General features: G+C 55.1%; 1 protein-coding gene across 1 annotated transcript; it reads left to right on the top strand.

Moving 5' to 3' along the window:
- Positions 1-2,609: 2,609 nt before the first annotated feature.
- ZC3HC1 (zinc finger C3HC-type containing 1) lies at positions 2,610-15,541 on the top strand (the record flags this gene model as incomplete). Its single annotated transcript, XM_025213506.1, has 9 exons — positions 2,610-2,744; positions 2,971-3,121; positions 6,612-6,695; positions 7,577-7,704; positions 9,143-9,300; positions 11,109-11,352; positions 12,886-13,092; positions 13,971-14,177; positions 15,091-15,541. Coding segments are annotated over 9 exons (1,383 nt in total), but the record flags the coding sequence as incomplete, so codon positions are not given.
- Positions 15,542-16,395: the final 854 nt, after the last annotated feature.

Raw genomic sequence — 16,395 nt, forward strand, 5'->3', positions numbered from 1 at the left:
GGGGGCATAAGGGAAGGGAGAGGGGGGTTGCCTCTTGTGGGGTGGGACCTTTATTCGGGGTCACTTGAGTGCATGTTAACAGCCTTTTATAGAGGTCAGATTCTGGATTTCAACGAGGGGTCTGTTTGCGGAGAGGTTGGATTAGCACCGGTTGGGGATGATCTAGGACGGGGGTGTTAGACTCGATCTGGACTGGGAGGCTCCTCCCAAGCTGGATCCTGGGCCCATGTTCGGGTCAAGCAGCACAGACTCGTGGAGATGCAGGGCTGCAAGGGATCTCCGTAGGCCACCCAGTGCTACCCCCTGCCCAATTCCTGTCCAGACCAGCAGATACAAATCCATTCTCTAATCCAGCGGTTCTCGATCTGTGAAAGATTGTGCACTGCCAATTTAAAACAAAACAACCTTGAGTACCACCAGCACATTTTTGTCATATAAAGTAATTACAATACATCTGTTAACATGTACCACTGACAGGTTGTCTGCGTACCACTGGTGGTACTCATACCACAGACTGGGAACTGCTGGTCTAGCCTGTTCATAAAACTGCCATCAACTCTCTCACAACACCAGATGTCGTGCCCAAATCGGCCACAGGTAGAGCAGGGGAAGTAGTGGCTACACCCCGTGCTCCAGAGAAGGTGAAACCCCCACAGTTCGTATCAATCAGATATTGGCACAATGCAATCACAATCACCAGCCTTAGTTGCAGACAACACCTAATACAGTGTTGAGCTGGGGGTTTGCATCTGCAACGAGCTGGGGGTGTGTACCTATGCAGAGCTCTGGCTGGGCACCAGCACGGAGCTAGGGGCGTACAGCAGCGTGGAGCTGAATTTGGTGTGCCCCTGGCTCTGTGCTACCTGAACACCTCTCCATGCCACCGCTCTCTGCTGCGCACCCCTGGCAATGTTGCAAAGCTCTGGCCAGCCAGGGACCTGCAGCACTGTAGAGCTAAGGCCATGCACTTCCAGTAGCCCACTGAACAGCCAGATGCAACTTCCATTGGCTAGATCCAGCCTGCGGGCCATATGTTTGAGGCTCCTGGTCTTGACATAGTGATGCCTGTCTGCTATGGGAATTTCCCAGGCTTCTGGGCTTTGCTGGTTGCTGCATGGGGCTGGGGAGGGATTTTTTCCCCCTCCTGCTTTTATAGGTGTCGAGGTGTTTTCAAGCTTTCCTCAGAGGCATTGGGTGTTGGCTGCCCAACCTAGGGATGGTGACTGGACTGTGCCAAAGCTTCTGCTGGGACTCAAACCCAGAGGGTCCTGGCTAGACGGTCTTGCCCCTCCGCTCAGGGTCAGACCGTTCACTCTATTTGGGATTAGGAAGGAATTTTATCCCGTGGTCAGATTGGTATGGACTGCAGGGGTGGAGGGGCTTTGCCTTCCTCTGTAGTGAGTGGCATGGCCTCTTCCTGGGATCTCTTGAATGCATTTTAACAGCCCTTGTAGCAGCAGGATGTTGCCAGTCCTTGTCCCTCTGCTTTACCTGTGGCAGGTTTGGTTGATCTTGGTCTCTGGGCAATGGCCTTGTAATTGTGCAACTGGGTTGATTGTGTACTTTTAGGAATAGGTTAGACAAGGTTTTGTATGGGATGGTTTAATCAGGGATGATCCTATCCTCTACAGGGGGCTAGACTAGGTGACCTCCAAAGGGCCTGTCCAGCCCTTTTTTATGATTCAGTGTCTGCCTGCTAAAGTGCTTGTCCCAGAGCAAGTCTCATCAGCTTGTGATGGGAAACCTCTTGTTTTTGCTCCCTGTTTCAAGGCTCCAGGTAGCTACCACAGCGCACCCTGATTCAGCATGGCTCCTGGCCTCCTGACCACTTGTTAGCGCGGTCCACAGCTGGGCAGTTTTATTAATTCATTAGTTTAACACTGTTTGACCATCGGGGGATCTCTTCAAGTATATAAAAAGCATCAGTGACTGCCCTGCAGAGCCAGAATTAAGTATTCTTTAGATGCTAGTGGTGGAGAAGTGGTAGGAGTTGAAGATGGTTCCCAGATGGCTGGTTAGAGTGGTTAGAGCGGCTGGTTTGTAGTAGTTGGTTTGACAACCAGGAGCTGGGGTAGACCAGATCAAGGAACAGGATCCAAGTCATCTTGCTCTTTGTGTTGTGCCCTGTCTACTAAACCAGCTGCTCTCAGAGCAAAATGCTCTGATTTACCCTCAGCTTTGTGTATTGCTCCACCAGATTTGGGGAAGATCTCATTTCCCCCCTCCTGTCTGTCACAGCAACCCTACAGCAGCATCTACTGTGGACTGGTGTCAGGAGATGAAAGATCAAGCTGTAATATTGCTTGTCTTAGTTTGATCCACTTAATTTTTTTAATTGGCCCAGCATCTAATGAAGCAGACCATTGCCTATGAAAGCTCATGCCTTTCTGAACCAGTTGGTCTCTAAGGTGCCACCCTGCCTTGCCCACTTCTTTAATTAGTGTTTGTTAATGCGTTTCAAAGCTGGGACCTCTAAGCCTTTGGAGAGAAATTTGTTCTGAGGGTTAGCTTTGAAAGATGAGGTGGCAGTGGGCTTGAAGAGCTCTTGCCATCGGTGGGTTTTGAAGATCTCTTGCCAAAGGATGCCAGTGAAAGGTTTGGCTTGCTGACTTGACTTGTCGCTTTATTTTAGAAAGGACACAACTGCCTGGTCAGAATCAGCCAACGGACCTTCACAACCCGATGCTCTCCCTTTTGAGACAACCAGCAGAGAAGCCTACTTCAGCAGAGTAGAGACGTTCACGATATCCTTTCTAGTGCTGAGCTTCCTGTAGCAAAACCTGCTCTGCCTGCCACTGCCCTCCAAGCCCAGCAGCCCAGGCCTGCCCTGGCTCCTAAGGGATTCTCTCTACCCCCTTGCCCCGCCTCACAAGATGGGGGTAGTGTCCTTGAGAAAAGCCTCTGGCAAACTGTTGAGTTGGGCTCTGTGCGTGGCTCAGTGTATCTGTGTCTGTTCCTTAACCCAAGCACCCGCTCAAGTGGGCTGGCAAACCTCATGAGCTGTCCCCCCTCATCTGTGCCAAGTATGGCTGGACCAATGTCGAATGTGACATGCTGAAATGCTCCAGCTGCCAGGCTTTCCTCTGCGCCAGTCTGCAGCTGGCCTTTGACTTCGACAAGTGTGAGTATCCCGGCATCTCTCGCATCCTCCCTCTCCTGGAGCTGAGCTAAAGAGGAGACCAGAATTTTCAGAGTAAGCACTTGGCTCTAGATCTGGGTACTTTCTGTCCCTGAAAACGGAGCTGCTTGGGAGTATTGTCCACCTGGGCTCTGGGGGCCCTGCCCAGCTGATGTAGTGTGCAGAGCTATGGCTCGCAGGACTCCCCACAGATCCCGGTCCTTGCAGATGACATGGTGCCAGGGGCTCAATCTGGTTTGCAGGCCATGGGTTGAGCACCCCTGCTTTTAAAGAACAGATAATCTGCTTTGAGGCATCAGCAAATCTTTGGCTAATGGTGACGGGGAGGGTGGGAAACATTTCCATGTGAGCAGGTTATTCCATACCTGCCTTTTGGGGGTGGTTCTTGCATCATCTTGCTGCAGTGGCAGATGCTGGGCATTGTCAGAGACAGGGTTTGGGATTAGATGGGTTCATCCTCTGTGCGGTTTCCCATGGAACATAGAGTTTGCAGGACACTAAAAGCATAGCAAGGGAAGGTATCTCCTGGCTCACTGGCTCCAGGCCTCCGCTATGGCGTGTGGCTACCCCATAGGGTGCTTTTCATCAGCTTAAGTGTAGTTAGGTTCATTAACCACAAACCCCTCAGTTGTGCCGCTTGTACCTGGCCCCCTTTTTGCAATACCAAGGTGTCCCCCACCTTAGCTATAGAGCAGAGGTCAGCAGCCTGTTGGCTGAATCTTACCCACCGAGTCATTGGATCTGACCTGTGGAGTCAGGAGGCTTAGGTGGTGCTCCAGCAATGGGGGACTTGACTGGTGCCACAGTCGGGTGGCAGGAAGAAGTGGAGGTAGTAGCTGCATCCTAGTGTTGGCCCCCCCATGTGATAAGATTGGGTCCTGGGGGCCAGGCCCAGCCCCCTCCCACCCCCCATGCACTGGGATTGGGGACCCATCTAAACCCAGAGACGTCCAGTAGGAATCTGGACCTGGTGCCACCCCTTCCCACAGCCCATGCTCCAGGATTGGTTCCCAAGGGCCAGGCACTTCCCCCTCTTGCTCCCCATGTGCTGAGATTAGGGATTGGGGCCACCTTTGTCCAGCCCTACACTCCAGGATCCGGCCCCAGGTCCCAGGGCTTCCTGGTGGGCGTTCAGAAATTTGACAGCACAGAAGTGGTGCCACTGCTGCCCCATTGCCAAATTTCCAAACCAGTGGGGCGCCCCACAGGCTGGATGACAGGGCACCGTGAGCCGGAGGTTGAGTACCCCTGGTCTCTCTTCTCAGGAGTTCTCTGCTTGGAAACCTCCCAGCACTTAACGCCTGTCAGCAGGTGAATCAGCCGTGCTTTGAAGTGCGCTCGTCCGCTAAAAGAGATTCCAGGTCTTGTTTTTGCTTTGTCCGCAGTGAAGATCATTGCGTGAGAGAGAGAGAGAACGTGTCTCTTCCTCTTTGCTTGAAGTAAGCCTCGGGATGTGTTGTCTCCTTGTCCGCCAGGGGGTGCAGCCTGGCTCGTCTCGCTTAGCTCCATCCCAATGACTGATTGGCGCAGTGACTCTCAGCCTGGTACCGCAGCACCCTGGGGGGCCTCGAGACCCTTTCACGGGAGCTGCAGGTGCCACACAGTGTTAGCCCTGTTCGGTGTGCAGATGTGATTCACCAGATAAACCCAGAGACGTCCAGTAGGAATCCAGTGTGTCCCAACCTCTGCCCTGCTGTGATCATTCTGAGTTGTTTGCAACAGAAGAGCGGCTCTACTGTTCTTTCTGTGCTCAGGCAATGAGTGAAAGCTCAGAGCTGGCATTTTCCAAAGGGGGCCTTTGAGTCTAAAAAGATTGAGAACCGGTGGATTAGTGGGTCTTGCATGGAGCTTCAGAAAAATTTCTCCTCTCCCTACACTCTACCCCCCTGGCAAGTTTTACTGAGAATTTTGACCCTTCTTGTTAATTATAGTCTTAGTTTAGGGCAGTGTTGCCCAACCTTTTGGCCCCCTTGGGCCAAATACGTGGCACGGGGCCCATCTACAGGCCAGATCCAGCCTTGGGGCCAGGTTGCTGCCTCCCTGCCTTGCATGCCAGGATTGGGTCCTGGTGATACCCTTTCCTGCCCCCCCTCCCCCCCGGCACTGCCCTCTCCCTGCCCCATATGCTGGGATTCTGGTGTTGTCCCCCACCGCCCTGGTGCACTGAGATTGGGTCCCACAGGACCGGCGCCACCTCCTCTCAGCACTGTGCACTGGATCCAGCATGCAAGGCCCTGGGCTCCCCTCAAGTCCAGTGATTTGACAGTAAGGGAGCAGTGGCATTGCATTCCCACTGCCAAATTTCCGGACCCCCAGGGAGTCCCACAGCCTGGATGACACAAGGCCTCAGGATGGATCTGGCCCTTGGGCCAGAGGTTGAGCGCCCCTGGTTTAGGACAGCGGTGCCCAACCTTTGTCTTCCTGCAGGCCAGATGAATGGAGCCAGGTCCATCTGTGGGCCCAATCCAGCATGCAGGGAAGCACTGCCAGGGCTCAATCTGGCTGTGCAGAGCTTGGAAATTGGCAGCAGGGGAGAGGTGGCAGGGTTAATTGTCACTGCTCCCCCACTACCACATTTCTGGCCCTGTGGGGGGCCCTGCAAGCTGGATGATGCAGCTCTGTGGGGCAAGTACCCCTGGCTTAGGGAGCTCCTGGTCTCATTATTGCATTAATTGCTATTGATAATTGCACTGGCTTAGTATGACCAGCAATGTGCAAAGCAAAGGGGAGTTTGCCTTTTTAGTTGTAACACCACAGGATTTCATTTTAGTCAAGGCAGGGGAAGAACAGACTGTCATTCAATGTTTAATTTCCAAGGGGGTTTCTGGGTTGCAGTTACAGTGACTGCAGTGCGGTGTAGTCCTGTCCAAGCCCTCAGGGTACTGAGCAAGGGGCTCAGCATTAGCTATAAAACCTACCTGGAAAACCAAGTAATAGCCTACACTGGACTCTGGGTTGCTACTGGTGCCCATGCTGACTTTGGGGCATCAGTGCTGTGATGCAGTCACAGCCACGTGGGCATACCCTGAGTATCACCAAGCCACTGGCAGTCTCTGGGCTTCATGATTAGCATGAGAGAGGGCCTGTGTGCTGTGAAAGAGGGAGGCATTGGAGCAGGTCTTGCCACAGAGCAAATCCCATCGCCCTCAGCGCCCTCTGGGTTTGCTCTGCCTCCCATGGTCCCTGACCATGTGCCTGGACTGTGACCCATGTACAGGATCAGGTGTTTGCACTGAGGGGAGGGAGGAATCTGTGGGGAAGGGGAGCAAGTGGGGCAGGAGACCACCTGCTCCCTGGGGATAGAGTTCTGCCCAAGGACTCTGGGTGAGGCTGGGAGGCAGGGTAAAGCCGAGAGCTGGCAAGCCGGAGCTCACGGCATCTCCTCCACAATGGTGCTCTGACTCTAGGCAAACCCCAGATGCTTCCTGGTGGGGAGCATCCCCCTGCTACTAAAAACCCACTTGCCTTTCAGACAAGGAGAGGTGTGCGGAGCTGAAGAGAGCCTTGTGCAGTGCCCATGAGAAGTTCTGCTTCTGGCCAATCAGCCCCTGCCCAGGTAGGTCTGACCAAGCCCAGCTGGGGCGGTGAGGTAAGACGGGTCGCCAGTCTGTAGCTTGTAGGCTGAAGACAGCTCATGGAGGGGTTTTATGTAGCTTACCAATACAGGGTGGTGATGGGAGGGCACCTGGGCGAGCCAGTGGCAATTGGCTGGTGCAGGGGCAGGGGCATCAGGCGGGGGGGCCCCGGGGGGAGCCAGTGGCAATTGGCTGTTGCAGTGGCAGTGACTTCAGACAAAGCCGTGTTAATTGGGGCCCACTGTTGCTCAAAGGTTGCTGATCCCTGGTCTGAGAAGCTTCCTTCATTTCTTCCCCATCTGAAACCTGCTCTCATGCTAAGTCCAATATTTAGTGCTTCTCTAGCACGTTGCAGGCAGAGGTCCCTAAGCAGTCAATAGCCTTATCCCCATTTTGCACCTCAAAAGACTGAGGTACACGGTGGTGAAGTTCCTGGTGTGGCCGAGCCAGGAATCAAGCCCAGGCTCCTGAATGCCTTCCAGCACCTCCTCCACATGATGACACTTGCCTGGTGGCCATGGGGTAGCCTTGCCTCTAATTATGCTGCCCCTCCACGGGGTGAGAGTCGCTGTGCCCAAGGAGAGGTGACAAACCGAGATGTTATTAGAGTGCGGGGGCAGCGTGGATGACTTGGCCTCCGTTCCCCTTTCACAAATGCCTCTGAAGTCCTGTCCATGCTAGGAAATCGGCTCTGTGTTCAGCAGCAGATCAGGCGTAAAGGGACCCCCTTGCTCTGTGTTCTCTGATGGCAGGAAGATCCTTGCATTTGCTAGCCACGCTCTGCCCCCTCTCTCCTGTGGAGCAGCATGTGACTTAGGGAGCTGGTGCACACCCAAGCCTCTCGTGTGTGCTTTGCCCATAGATCGCTTTGCGGTTCTCCTGGTGGACGAGCCCATCGCACTGCTTAGCGACTTCCTGGACCGCTTCCAGAGCCTGTGTCAGCTGGAGCTGCAGCTGCCCTCCCTCAGGCCGGAGGATCTGAAGAACATGGTGAGTTCAGTCACCCGCCTTCCCTGGAGAGGGAAGATGAACACAGGAAGGGGCACTATGGAAGACCATGGCAAGGTGGCGGGCTTAGCAGTCAGGAAGTGTTGGATTGTCTGTGTAACCTTAACTCTGCCTCTTGGGCTTTCTGCCCTGCATGGAGGCTGCTGATGCCCCCTGCTATTGGAGCTGGTAACTTTAGACAGGTGACGTTCTTGTACCGTTGCTTTCCACGTCACTACATGAAAAATTCAGGGGTTGCACAGACTGCAGTCCCCAGATGCCGAAAGCTGTCAGGCCCAGCGTGTCACAGCACATATGCTCTACGTAGTGCTCTCAACAGCATCGGGTTCCCTTTATGTGGTGTGGAAACGCTCAGTGTAAAGGGGCTCCTCTCCCTGCAGAGGGACTGCAGCAGCCAGCAGGAGTCATGGCGGCGTCTGCCCATGCCTTCTGCAGCTGCTGGGCAGTGGTAGAAGATTTGATTTCTTCTCAGCAGAAATGTGGGTGCTGCCATGTTGAGAACTTCTAAGTCTGGACCTGCTCGTGAGCGGCATCTTATAACATGGGCTGGGCCTGAGCAGAATCCAGCCCTGTTTTCCCTACCGCATGAGGTGTTGAGACCTGTGGATCTCTCTGCTTGTAATGGTTAGCCCAGACCCTGGATCCAGTGGCCTTCAGACCATCTGCTATACTCGCATGCTGGCTTGTCTCTGTGGGACAGAAGTGAAGAGCTCTGTGGCTAGAGGCAGATCCCAGTCCTCTGGGGTGTTAGGGCTCACAGCGGAGCTGGTTGATTTAGCTCCCTTGTTCTTTGGCTGAGTTTCAGAAGCTGTGAGGGGGCTGAGGGCTGACCCCAGTTCTGTATCCCATCCCTCAGATGAGGGGAACATGCCAGCTGTGTCTGGTTCTGCTCTGGAAAGACGCTTTCTGATAATGGCACCAGAAGATGCCTCCCACACTGTCTCTGTCACACGTGCTCTTCTTGCAGGACCCCCTGCCTGCTTCCCCTGGGTTTTTTCAGCCATGTGCTTCCTCACCAGTGATGAAGGATGTGCCAGTCCTGTTTTCTACCTCTGATCCCAATGGCTAGAGTTTGTTCCTTTGGACAAAATCTATTTGCTTACTCTGATCACATGTGGGACAGATAGGAAGCATCTCATCCTCGGTGTTGGTTCTGCCCAGCTAATTACACAAAAAACTTGTAAGGATCATTAGTTGGGAGTTCAGAAAGCGCATCAGAGGAGCTGCTTTTTTCCCACAATTTCCGATTGTAGCATTTTTCCTTATGCTACCATTAGCCTCGAGACCACAGCATCGTAGCGTAGGGTGTTGTAACCCCCCTAAGAAGGGGGCAGTCCTTGCCCTCATGTGCCAGCTGCTTTTGGAACTCTGTTTGGGCTGGGAGGGTCCGGAGCCATCTCTGAATCATGTGTCTTTGCAGTCCCTGACCGAGGAGAAGATCAGCCTTCTCCTACATCTGATTGAGGAGGAGCTGGAACGCAAGAGCCCAGGGGAGAAAACGCCAGTGAAATTGGGCTCGGACCTCCTGCAGGTGCACGTCCCCGCCTGTGTTTTGGCACTGTGTGGCTGGACCTGCAGGTCAGTGTGACTCATACTGGACAGCATATTTTAATATGCCTTGTTGATATCCCGTGCACTGCAGAATGCCTGCACTTCGCTGTCTCTTGCTCTGAAACCTGCCTGGGGCTGAGCAGGGGATGGAGAGCAAGTGATTCTCTCAAGTGATCTTTCAGAACCTTGCTTTAAAATAGCAGATGCCATGGCTCTGCGGGCTGGAGGTTGAGCACCCCTGCTTCAAAAAACCTCGAGCTTTTAACAATCTCTAGCTGTTATGATGTCATGTTACAATGGCAAAGAAAACCTCTGAAAACACCAGGGGAAACTGATGTGGAGAGAGATGCCTGCATGAATTTGTAGAGCACCTGACATAGTATCTCTGACCTGTCCCCTTATATTTGTGGGTGGTGAATGAAAAACTTTCAAGGTCACCATCCCTAATTATTTCACTGCAATATCCTAGTGTGTAAGAAAGAAGAGGAAGGTGCAGGGTCTGGAAAGCCAAGCTGGTATTACTCAGAAAGTGTGTCTTAGTGTATTTATTTGCATGCTTAGCCATCCCAAATTGGGGTGCATGTGATAGGCCAATTAAGCGTGGTACCAGAATGGAGTTAGCAGAGGGGCTGTGCTGACCGCTCTGGCCAGGTGGAACAGGAGCAAAATCCTGTCTCCAGCATCACTCCCTCTCTTGCCGCTGCAAGGCCAGCAGAGGGTGTAGCCCTCTCTCAGATGCTGCCAATTCAGCTCCTAACAAAATGGAGGCAATTTGGCAGTAGCTCCAAGAGGATGAAGGCCAAGCAATGCTGGCGACTCTTGTTCCATGCACCTCAGCAGCCATCAAAAAGGCGAACAAAACGTTAGGGATGATGAAGAAGGGAATTGCGAACAAAATGAAAAGTGCTATGATGCCCCTTTATAAATCCACGGTGCATCCACATCTTGAATACAGCGCCCAGTTCTGGTCCCTGCACCTCAGAAAGGAGATAGAAAAACAGAAAAGGGCAACAAGGATGAGGAGTGCTATGGAAGGGCTTCCACATGAGGAGAGGCTAAAGAGGCCAGGCCTGGTCAGTTTAGAGAAGAGATACTTGAGGCGGGGACATGAGAGGGGTTTACAACATACTAAATGGAAAAGAGAAAGTCCATAGGGATTTATTATTGACTGTTTCTCAGAATGCAAGATCTAGGGGTCACAAAGTGAAAGTAGGAGGCAGTAAGTTTCAAACTAACACAAAAGGGACCGGGCACAGTCTTGGAGGAAAGGGGTATCAGGAGCTATTGAGCACTGGAGTGAAGGGCACGGCCTCTGAATCAGAACTTCAGAGACCTTGAATGCTGGAGGCTGCAAGTGAGAGAAGAACAGGGGAAAACAAACCTAGTCAGACCCAGGTCACCTTCCCTTTCAGCCTCCGCTCTCCACTGCTGTCTGACACAAGACTGGGCAAGATGGGCCTATGGTCTGACCCAGCCAGCGGCAGCTCTTATGTACCTTAGATGGAGGCTCAGCCCGTGGATGAGTCGGTGCCACGGCAGATGAGGCTGGAAAAATCCCTTCTCTTTCTTCTGCCTTCCCAAAACACAGCACCAGTGTTTATTCAGGAGGCACATGGTGTGCAGATAAATACAGTTTGTGGTGAGCGAAGGGGGTGTTGCTTCAGGTGGGCATGTGCCTCCACTTCATGGAAGTGCCTGTAGTCTGGGGAGCAACAAACCTGATGCTTGGATCTATTGCGTGTTGGGTGCTTGTCCTGTAAACCTGGCTGTCTCAAAGGGCTGCCCAGCCTTCTCCCTGACTCTCTTCTTCCCCCCCACCCCTGCTCTGAATCCAGCCCTGCGCCAGGGACCACGCACCTGCCTGTCATCACCTGCTCCCGCTGCATGAGGAAGGTTGGGCTGTGGGGTTTCCATCAGCTGGAGTCAGTTGCACCCGAGGCAGACCCTGCCCCCGGACTGGGCAGCGCCCCCACCACGCCCACCGAGGGGCGGCCCGACCGCCTGCCCCTGGTGCCCACATCCCCGCACAGGATGGTCACCCGGAGCCGAGACACAACGTTCTCTCCTGGCCCGGAGCAGGTAGGGTGGCCTCCCTCTCTCCTGGGGAGAGGCTTCTACTACTGGGTTTTGGACAAAGATGGTGGAGGCCTTTAGGCTTGTAAGGTTAGTACAGGGACTTCTCGGCAGTGCCCACTCACTAGCTGAGCCCAGGCTGGGCTCTTCCCCATGTAGAAAAAGATGTGATGGCCAGCTCTCTGGGCTGGCGGTGGCAGCATGTGTCCTACTTACAGGCCCTGGATGGGCGGGACCAGGGGCCTGCTGTGGAGGAGAGGAAGAGGGTCAGTCTCTTTCCAGTGGCTGTTCCCCTCCTTGATCCAGTGAAGCAGCAGTGCTGGCTGGCCATCATGATCACCCCTGCATCTGCACCTTGCTGGGTGGAGCTCTCTGCCCAGCACCAAAATTAGACCACCCCCTCTCAGTAACAGGAGAGCAACACTGAACCGGGCCAGGCCTTGATTCTGGTAATGCAGGAGGCAGCTGCCTCCATGCACTGCCTCACAGGGCCAGCCAGGCAGTGGTTGTGAAAATGGAGGGTTTTAAGGAGACCCTACACCTATGAGATGGCTGTGACGCTGTCCCTTGTGACAGGGAGAGGCCTGTCCCAACATGGCTCCTGGATGGAGACAAAGTCCTTTGGCTCCCTCAGGCTCCAGTAACTGAACCCAGCCTGTGTGCATGCAGAGGGTGTTGCTAAGTGCCTGACAGCGCCATAATCTGGATTTGCCTCTATGTAGCAAGACCACCTCCCTTTGACCCCCTTGCAGGAAGACCTGAGGTCCATGCTTTGAAACGCAGCTGCTGAGAGCGGCAGTCCCACCAGCAAAGGTGATTCCTTCTGGGGCATTTCCCACCAAGCCTGGTCTCTCTTCTGGAATATCAGGCATCTCTAGGAGCTGGTATTGTATGCTACCAGTCAGCACCAGTCCATGGAGCCCCACCAGCCTTTGAAGCTGAGGGCAAGGTAACGTCACTGCCTTTAGGGGCACTGGACTCTGCACCAGTGAAAATCCCCTTCTTCTCCTGGACCTCAGAAACAGAGGTGCCAAAATGCATGGAAACAGCAACATCTGCTACTGCTGAACTCCCTGCTGGGTGCAACACTTCCTGCGAGGGAGGAGGCACCACCCCCAGGCACCAGGCAGCACTTATCTCCCTTGCCTGCTGTGCCAGAGAGGCCTCAGCCAGTGGTGTAGACAGCAGGCTGGGGCAGCTGGGAGGGCCTTGCTGCCGGAGCTGCACAAGGGAGTCCTTGTCCAGCACTGTGTCCAGGTCTAGTATTCCCAGAGCAGGGGGCTTCCCAGAAGGGCAGGGTGCCCTGGAGCTGCGTTTGCCTGGGCTGGTTCTGACTTGTGGAAGAAGAGACGAAAGAGAAGTGTCTCTCCAGTCTGCTCCCTACTGGTTTCCAGAGCTGTGCCCAGAAGGACAGGGATGGGTGCAGCCGGGACCCCCTGTGCCATGGAGGGGTATGAGCTGTTTCCCTTGTGGCCAGAGGAACCCTGCTAGCTACTGCCATCTCTTGGGACCTGACCTCTTTGCCTGTCTCCCCCTCAGCACGAGAAGAGCCCTTCCCCTGTGATGTCCCGTGCGCGGAGCTGGGACAGCCTGAGCCCCATGGACCGGGCTGAGCCGGAAGCAGCCAGCCCCACACCACGGAACCGCCCAGTGACCCGCAGCATGGGCCAGGGCGACAGCGTGGAGGTGCCGTCCAGCCCACATCGCAGGGCCAAGCGGGCCCGGCTCTGCTCGTCCAGCAGCTCGGTGAGTGCCTCCTAGGACCTCTGGGATGAACAGCACTGGGCGTTCACTTCCTGCCCCCAGAGCTCCAGGATCAGGCGGGCGGCGGGGGGTCCTGGCTGCCAGGCCACAAAATGACTGCCTCTGAGGAGATCATGCAGGCAGCTTCATGCTGGTGGATATTGGGCTGTGACAGGGCAGAGGCCACATTGAGAAGGCACCTCCCTGGTTTCCCCCTGCCCCTCCCTGGATTTCCCCTGCCTCTTTCCTATCAGCCTGTCCTGTGTTGCCCAGTAGATGGGATGGCACAGATTGCTCCCTGCAGGCAAGCCCCCAGCCTCTTGTGGCCAGAGCCCAGCAAAGAGCCGGTCACTCACTGCCGTAGGGTTGCTCCCTCGTGGGTTTGTCTTCTGGACTGGATACGGTCGTCATGTCCCCTCCTTGGGGAGCTCCTGTCTTAGGTGAGTCTCTAGGCAGACAGATCATGGTTAGAGGAAACTCCCTTCTCAGCCACGGGAGGGAGGTTATGGATATGGGAGTTTGCACCCTGGCTGGAGGGTCTGAGTCTGGACCAACCAGGCAGCTGTGGGAAGTCCCATTCCTGAAGGCTGCTTTCAGCCTGCAGTGAATTGAGATCAAGAAGAACCAGGTCCCAGTGTCCCCATAGCAAAGTCCCATCATCGTGGTTAGCACCAGCCCTATGTGACTGTCTGTAGAGAGGCCAGAGTGGAGACACAGTAATAGGAAGACCCCTGTTTGTCTCTAGATGACCTTCAAGGGGCCTCCTGGTAGCTGGAGGTGGGATGACTTCAGACCGTGTCCCCAACCCCACAGTCTAGTTAAAAACAAGCAGTTGCTCCACTTCTCCTGTCCTAAACCTCATCCTGCCTTTTTCCCTGCAGGACACTTCCACCAAGAGCTTCTTTGATCCCAGCTCCCAGCACCGTGACTGGTGCCCATGGGTGAGTGTGGTGGAGAAGGCAACCCTGGAGGACTCCAGTGACGCATCGGAGCATACGCCAGCAAAGGCCGAGCCTGGCTGGAGGGCCATGCTGAGCGTTCTCCTCGCCACCCAGAAATCAGAGACACCAACTGATACGGAGCCCGTGGTGAGAGCGCTAGAGATTGGTATCCTGCCCTGAGCCCTGCTCCGGTCTCTGAACCACGCCCCCCTCCCAAGTGCCTGATCCAGTTTGCCCCAGACTGCTCCTTAAAGTTCTGCCTTGGTCTGAGTTCCTCTGTGCACAGGATGAAACCCTTCAATTGAATATGGGTGGAGACAGAAGCAGAAATGTCCAAGCTCGGTTGAAAGCTGGGTTTAACCCCAGAGACTTACCTCTCTCTCGAGCCAAGCCTATAGTCATTGGACATGCCGCCCCTATATAGCATGCATTGAAATGACTGTAAATAGTACCAGCCATTCTGCAGTCCACCCCCTGGTTAACCTGGGTTCATCTCCCTGTGTTCCTGACACTGAAGCACTTGGTTAACAGGCCTAATGCAGTCTGGGGCAGGAGCTTTGAGGAGATGGAGAGGAGATGAGGCCCCAGGCACGTCCTGGCAATGTGCGACTGGCACTTACCATCAAACCCCTTGTGTCTGATGAGTCAATTAAGGGAGGCATCATTCAATTCTCCCCTCCATGTCTCCAGCTCTGGGGGCCTTGAACGTCCTTGGGAAGGGCCAGGGCATTGTCCTTCCCCCCAGTTCAGCCTTTTCCTTTCGTTCACAACAAGACCAGGAGCCCTGGGTGCCTGTTCCAGATGTGCTGCATGCATCTGTTACCCACAGCCAATGATCAGGATGCTTCAGTGTCAGAGCTGGAGCTCTGGGTTCCAGTCCTGGCTTTGCTGCCCATAGTCTGTGCCTCAGTGTCACCATCCATGCAATGGCCTTAGCTTAGGGGAAAGTCTGGGCAGCACTTGTCCCTCCCAGCTGGGAGCTCAGGGGGCACCATTTGGTAGCGTGTGTTTGTCCTTCCAAGATGCCACCCTTGTGTGACCCAGTGTCTCCTGCCTGCAGAGCCTCTCAGTGAAGTCCTGCAAGGTGTTCCGCATCTTCCGCCGCTGGGAAGCCATGTGCTCCTCCTGAGCCGACCGCCCCTTCCCGCTCAGCCCCTCCTTCTGCCTTGCAAGAGACCTGCTTCCTGCTCCCCAGGAGATGTTTCGCAAGAGCCCGTGAGCAGCGGGAGCCTCTCCCCAGGGCCTGTGGGAGTCTGCTGGGCTGAACCTGGCCCTTGGTCTGCACCAAGGCCCACGGGCCTTCAAGCAGGAACCTAGTGGATCCACAGGCACTCCCTTCCCCTCCTCGCACACCGGCCTGGGGGAGTGAGGAGGCTTCTCCTGCCTCTTCTCAGCTGCGACATCCATGCAGCCCAGCCTTGCCCTCACTACAGACTGTGGGGCAAGCAGGGGTGTCCGAGTGCTGCTGGCACTGCCAGCCTGGGGCAGGGACACGGCAATAAAACATTTCATGGGTTTTTTTTCTTACTAGACTGAGGCTCCTTCCTTCTGGCTGTGGGACATGCCAGGATCCTGCTTCTCTAGGGACCCAGGGCCGTGCACAGGCACGGCCCCTCCACTCAGCACCCCCCACTCAAGGGAAAGGCCAGGGAGGTCTTGCCCATGGGCTATGGGGACACCTGACAGGCCTGAGAGCTTGGGCCTGGTGTTTGGAAGAGGTAGGTTGGATCCCCAGAGCCACCTGCTAAAGGACCCCCTGAATCACAGTGCCTGGAGCTGAGCGCAGCCCTGGGGGGAGCAGAATTGGGCCCAAGGTGAGTGGCAACCAGCAGATGCCTCCAGGCTGGCACTTTCAATCCTGGTGAATGCCTGCATCTGCTGGCAACAGGGCTTTCCCTAGCTGTGCTCACGTAGCTCTGGGCCTGGCAGGCTCCCTGCATCCTGGGAAGGCCCCAGGTGCTTTCTGCTCACAGCCCTCAGTCCTGCTGCTGAGGCCCTTGTGTTGCTCTTTGAATCCCATTCAGCTCAGGCTGAGCCAGCAGTGGGCTGTGGCCTGGACCTCCAGCTCCCTGAGGGGCTGCCTGCCAGCACGGGCTCTGTAGAGCCCCCACCCAGCTTCTGTTTCCCACACGCCCCTCGCTGTGGCGCAGCTCCCTGGTGGCGCCCTCAGGGTGCCAGCTCCTGCCTCTGGGGCCCTGGCACCTTTGTGTTGATCAGGAGCAGGGGGAAGTGGGCGGCTGGCACAGCCCTTCCCTGCTGCGGATCTCAGCCATGCTTTTGCCACGTCCCGTCTCCTAGTGATAAATCCAGGCCGGGCAGCAGGAGGGGCTCTGTTGCACTTGGCCAGGATCTCAGGGAGCCCAGG

Source organism: Alligator sinensis, unplaced genomic scaffold, assembly GCF_000455745.1.
Source record: "Alligator sinensis unplaced genomic scaffold, ASM45574v1 scaffold888_1, whole genome shotgun sequence".
Lineage (NCBI taxonomy): Eukaryota > Metazoa > Chordata > Crocodylia > Alligatoridae > Alligator > Alligator sinensis.